General features: G+C 35.0%; 1 protein-coding gene across 1 annotated transcript; it reads left to right on the forward strand.

Annotated features, from left to right (window-relative positions):
• Positions 1–2,341: 2,341 nt before the first annotated feature.
• LOC121745230 (isopentenyl-diphosphate Delta-isomerase I) lies at positions 2,342–4,534 on the forward strand. The gene is made up of 6 exons (XM_042139044.1): positions 2,342–2,671; positions 2,899–2,954; positions 3,337–3,428; positions 3,559–3,661; positions 3,759–3,896; positions 3,993–4,534. Exons 1-6 carry the CDS (start codon positions 2,448–2,450, stop codon positions 4,268–4,270), a joined length of 891 nt encoding a protein of 296 aa, XP_041994978.1. The 5' UTR covers positions 2,342–2,447; the 3' UTR covers positions 4,271–4,534.
• The last annotated feature ends 1,466 nt before the right edge of the window (positions 4,535–6,000 follow it).

Below are 6,000 nucleotides of genomic sequence, written 5' to 3' on the forward strand. Positions count from 1 at the left end.
ATAATACTACGAGCTTGTAGTTTAATTTATTTTATAAAAACTTAGGTGACAGAAACTAATCACCAATAAATTGAATTATAGATGGACCTACTTAAACTTACATTGGTCTTTTATATTTTTTAATAGTACACTAAAACTTAAAATGAGATAAGTAAATAGCTCCTATAATACTTTAAAATCAATTATATTTTTTATTTTTAAAAAAGATCTATTTTTAAGTTTATACTAAATAAAAAACTAATTTTGTGAGAAAAAAGGCATAATACAGAAAATATTCTTTTAATTTTGAGTTTAATGTAAATGGTTGGAGTAAAATCATATTTAATATGATATTTATACTAAAATTGATTTGAGTTCAGTATAAATAATTAGAGAGGTGTTAATCCAATAAAAAATCATTTATAGAACAAGTTAACCTGAATCAAGACCATAGTTAAAAATTTGAAAATTCAATGAAAATAAGATTGAGAGGATGTATTAAGATGACAATCATTCTTAAAGTGACAACGTATCACCAACCTCGTACTGTCACGTGGCAAGTTATCTTGCAGTATTAGGAGCCTATTCTGCCATATTAATTAGTATGCGTTTTAGATGGATTTTCTGCAAATTGTATGATAGTATTAGATGGGTTGTGGTATAGATTGTTGAGTATTGCATTATAGGCATATAATGTTTAATTTGCATTATACTCCGTTTCATGTTAATAGAGTCATTTTTCTATTTTGGAAAGTTTCAAGTTATTTGAGTCATTTCTATTTTTGGCAAAAAATAATTCTCCCTTTTACTTTATTCTCTCTTCATCTCTCTTACTTTCTTCTCTCTTTCTTTTTTCACTATCTATTTAACACACTATTCTTAAACTCCTTGTCGAAAATAAATGCTTCTATTAACAAAGAACGGAGGGAGTATATATATAGACTGATTGCTTTTGTATATACTTCCTCCGTCTCGGTCTAAGCGAGACGTTTCTATTTTGGCACAAGAATTTAGGTTGTGGTGTTTAGTGAATTAAATTATTAATAGTTAAGGAAGAGAGATTGTAAAGTAAGAAAGAGAAAGAGAGAATAAAGTAAGAGAGAAGATAAAATAGAAGAGATAAGAGGATAAAGTAGCAGAGAGGAGTGAGTCGATTGTTGTCAAAAAGGAAACTTCTCACTTAGGTTGGGACGTACCAAAAATGAATGTCTCACGTAGGCTGGGACGGAGGGAGCAGTTATTTTGCATTATAGACAATAATTCGATACTCAACAATCTACACTGCAATCCACAATTACTATCATCAATCCGTAAATCCATCTAAAATGCCACTAATGAATATTATATGATACGCCCCTAATATTGCTAGATAACGTGTCACATGACAATAGAGATGCCCACCGGTTCCGGTTCCGGTGGTTAACCGCCGAACCGGAACCGTGTCAATTTTTCGAACCGGAACCGTCACCGAACCGCCGGTTAACCGGCGGTTTCACGGTTCCGGCGAGGAAACCAAGGCAGTAGTGGGGGCAGCTTTTTCAGCCGGTTTTGTCGGCCAAAACCGACGGTTTTTGGACCGGAAACCAGCGGTTAATCGCAAAACCGGCGGTTTTCGGTTCTGGTGCGGAACACGAGGCTGACACGTTGCAGGTTTTTGCAGACGATTTGTTGACCGAACTGGCGGTTTTGGCAGTGTAACCGGTGGTTCCGGCGGTTTTCTGCCAAAACCGCCGGTTTTCTGAAATTCAAAATTTTTTAATTTTGATTTTGAATTCAAATTCATCCATTATCCCCCCATTTCATGTTTTTTTATTTACGTTCCGACGACACTTGTAAATTATATTACATTGTTGTATGTTGTATACTTGTATATGTATTGTAAATTGTAATGTATCATTGTCCATTACAACTCAAATTCAATAAAATTGATATCATTTTCACCTTATTCGTCTTATTTCAATTTACATAGAAAAAAAACCGAACCGTGAAACCGCCGGTTTTCGAACCGAAACCGTATAAACCATCCGAAAACCGGCGGTTCCGAACCGGAACCGTTAAATAGCCTCACGGTCCGATTCCGGTTCCGAATTCCTATAAACCGGAACCACCGAGTTTGGAACCGTGGGCAACACTACATGACAGTACGAGGTTAGCGGTACGTTTTCAATTTAAAATTGACGTCACCGTGCATAACGCACCCTTAAGATTTAGAGTTCAAACCCACACATATATAAATAATACTAAAATTTAGAATTTTAAAATATCTATATATTGCAGTCCAATAAGGATAAAATAAAATTGCAAGTGTGATTTTGATTGAGGAAGTGTATATATATATATATAAATAGAAGAAATTGAAGGCTCCACCGCCGCCGCCGCCACAACAGTATGAGCGGCTTTTTTCTACCTAAAATGAAAAGCCAGATTTAAAAATGGCACAATTTAATTTCCATTAAAAAGAGAGAGAAATGTCGTCCTTGACCAGTATCCCGTTTCAAAAATGGTTGGCTGCTTCTCCCTCGATTTCTCCGCTCAAATCTCTCCTTTTTAAACCCACTTCTTGCAAACCTCTCTTCCATCCCAAACCCACCCATTTCCTCCTCCGTTTCGCCACCTCAGTAGCCATGGGTGACGTCGCCGCTGCCGATTCCGGCATGGACGCCGTGCAGAGGCGCCTCATGTTTGAAGACGAGTTTGTGCCCTATCCCTTTTCCCCTTTTTTTTAATTTTAGATCTTGATGTTGGTTTTGTTGATTGAAACTTCTATTGATGTTGAATTGATGGTGTCAATTTTCCTTTTTCCTTTCTTTTTTGTCTTTTTCTTTCTTTTTGATTTTTCTTTTTATCACCAAAATGAATTACCTTTACCATTTTTCCCAGTGTAAAAGGGTTCGCATTTATCGGTTTTAATGTATGCAGATGCATATTGGTTGATGAGAATGATCAGGTGGTTGGCCATGAATCCAAGTACAATTGTGAGTCCTCTTTTTAGGTTTTAGATTCTGATTTAATGTTTTGGAGATCCAGAAATAGTAGTAGATGGTATGATTATATGTTGTTGAAATTTGTTAGAAGGCTGCTGCTTTATGTCATACTCCCTTCGTCCCAAGCTATTTGAGGCATGTACGTCCCAAGCTATTTGAGGCATGTACGAGATTTAAGAAATTGATGTTTATAGGTTAAGTATGAAAAGAGAATAAAGTAGGAGAAAGAAAGGTAGAGTAAATTAGGGGAGATAATATAGTTTTTTCCGGAAAAGGAAATGCAACAAGTAGCTTCGACGGCCCAAAATAGAGTAGGAAGTAAGTAGTTTGGGACCGAGGTAGTATATCGTTAACCGGAAAACCTCATATGCAGGTCATCTGATGGAAAAGATCGAGGCTCTAAATCTGTTGCACAGAGCTTTCAGCGTCTTCCTGTTTAACTCAAAATACGAGTTATTGCTTCAGGTAAGCTAATATACATTCATGCCATGTCCATCTCTGCTGTTGCTGTTGCTGTTGCTGTTGCTGTTGCTGTTGCTACAATTTGAGGCTTTTGCTCACCACTTTTCCTTATCTTCTTCTTTCTTGTCCTCAGCAACGATCCACAACCAAGGTTACTTTTCCGTTGGTGTGGACAAACACCTGCTGCAGCCATCCGCTATATCGTGATTCTGAGCTTATCGAAGAAAATGCTCTTGGTATTGTATTACCTTCATAATCTAATTACAACCAAACACCTCTCTCCTCTTGTCTTGTCTTGTCTTGTCTTGTCTTACCCAATTTGTCTCTATCAAGGTGTGCGGAATGCTGCTCAGAGGAAGCTATTGGATGAACTTGGCATCCCTGCTGAAGATGTCCCTGTCGACCAGTTTGTTCCTTTGGGGCGTATACTGTACAAAGCCCCTTCCGATGGAAAATGGGGAGAGCACGAATGTAAGTAGCTAGCTGCATCTTCAAAATCACGATTAGGTTAGTTAGTGTACATTGTACAATCAAGGCATGCTGATGTTTCTATTCTGATATTTGTAGTGGATTATCTCCTTTTCATTGTGCGGGATGTGAGCGTGCACCCAAATCCAGACGAAGTACATGATGTCAAATATGTGAACCGGGAAGAGCTCAAGGAGCTTCTGCGGAAAGCAGATGCCGGTGAGGGGGGTTTGAAGCTGTCACCGTGGTTCAGGTTAGTGGTCGATAACTTCTTGTTCAAGTGGTGGGATCACGTCGAGAAAGGGACCATAAACGAAGCAGTTGACATGAAGACAATTCACAAGCTCATTGAGAAACCAAGTATTTCTACTGCTTGATTTGGTTTCAACTTGTGTTATCTTATCTTTAAAATCGTGTGTTGTTAGGGATCCAAGTTTAGGCATCTCCTTTTGTCTTTGTTTACTGTTTCTCGTGGCTTTCAAATAAATTTATTACTCCTCCTCAACTCCTTGTTAATAGGTTATAGAGGTGCTTCTTTTCAGCATAAAGATTAAGAATTATGTGTTCATGTATGTATCTCCATTTGTGTTCTTCGGCATCAAGGTTTTCTTATTGAATTTATTGAATAGATGTTTTCTTAAGAGTAAAGGCCAAAATTGGTCCTGAACATATAACCATTTTACGATTTTGGTCCTAAACATTATCTTTTGGATTTTTTGGTCCTGCACATATGGACATTTGATCATTTTGGTCCTGCACATATGGAAATTTGATCATTTTGGTCCCCCGTCAACATTTTCGTTAAAAACTAACGGTCAACATTATCTTTTGGATTTTTTGGTCCTGCACATATGGATATTTGATCATTTTGGTCCTGCACATATGAAATTTTGATCATTTTGGTCCTCCGTCAACATTTTCGTTAAAAACTAACGGTCAACGGCCGATTTTTGACTAAAACAATGGGTTGGGTCGGGTCGTGTTTGGGTCGGGTTTGGGTTACACGTTAAGAAAAAAATAATTATTTTTTATTAATTAAAAATTATAAAACTTTAATTTTTAGTTATTTTTGTTGATTAAAAATATTATAACGACTAAAACATGATGTTATTATACGATTTAAACATGATATTACACAATAAAATAAAAAATTACCAAATTAAAATAATCATTTTTTAATCAAAATAATAAAATTAAAGTATATTAATATTAAATCTATATAATAAAATTAAATAATTAAAAAATTATTTTTAATAAAATCTAAGCATAATATTTTCTTCAAATTCATGAAAAAATTAATTAAAAAATACTATACTTTAATTTTATTAATTAAAAAATATTAATTAATTTTTTAAGAATATTATGCTTAGATTTTAACGAAAATATTATGCTTAGATTTTAAGAAAATATTATTTTTTTCTTAACGTATAACCCAAACCCGACCCAAACACGACCCGACCCAACCCATTGTTTTAGTCAAAAATCGGCCGTTGACCGTTAGTTTTTAACGAAAATGTTGACGGAGGACCAAAATGATCAAAATTCCATATGTGCAGGACCAAAAAATCCAAAAGATAATGTTGACCGTTAGTTTTTAACGGAAATATTGACGGAGGACCAAAATGATCAAATGTCCATATGTGCAGGACCAAAAAATCCAAAAGATAATGTTTAGGACCAAAATCGTAAAATGACTATATGTTCAGGACCAATTTTGGCCTTTACTCTTTTCTTAATGTAGGCATAATTATGATTTAGTAAAGAAAATTAATGGTGTTAAGTGATTTAGATGGAATGTATTAACTTGGAGCAATAGTTAAACTTTTTGTATGATATATGTCCAAAAAATTTGTACTAATTTGAAACATTGATGAAACATTTTGTATTGATAGTGTAATTACCCCGAATAAAGTAAGATTGATGAAGAGATAATAAAGTAAGAAAAAATATTACTTTTTATCAAAAATAGCTTGAAATTTTCCAAAATAGACTAATGAATCAATTAACATATAACAATTGGACTACTTAACAACTGCTTGTTAATTACTCTCTCCGTCTCGGACTACTTGCACTTATTTCCTTTCTGGGCGTCTCAAGTTATTTGCAC

The sequence above is a fragment of the Salvia splendens genome, chromosome 8 (assembly GCF_004379255.2).
Source record: "Salvia splendens isolate huo1 chromosome 8, SspV2, whole genome shotgun sequence".
Classification (NCBI taxonomy): domain Eukaryota; kingdom Viridiplantae; phylum Streptophyta; class Magnoliopsida; order Lamiales; family Lamiaceae; genus Salvia; species Salvia splendens.

What these genes read in the sequence shown, in the direction of transcription:
- LOC121745230 (XM_042139044.1), top strand. Translation starts at nt 2,448, where the DNA reads ATGTCGTCCTTGACCAGTATCCCGTTTCAAAAATGGTTGGCTGCTTCT. An exon ending in CGCCTCATGTTTGAAGACGA is followed by an intron (nt 2,672 to 2,898) that starts GTTTGTGCCCTA and finishes TAATGTATGCAG; the next exon opens with ATGCATATTGGTTGATGAGA. An exon ending in AAAATGGGGAGAGCACGAAT is followed by an intron (nt 3,897 to 3,992) that starts GTAAGTAGCTAG and finishes TGATATTTGTAG; the next exon opens with TGGATTATCTCCTTTTCATT.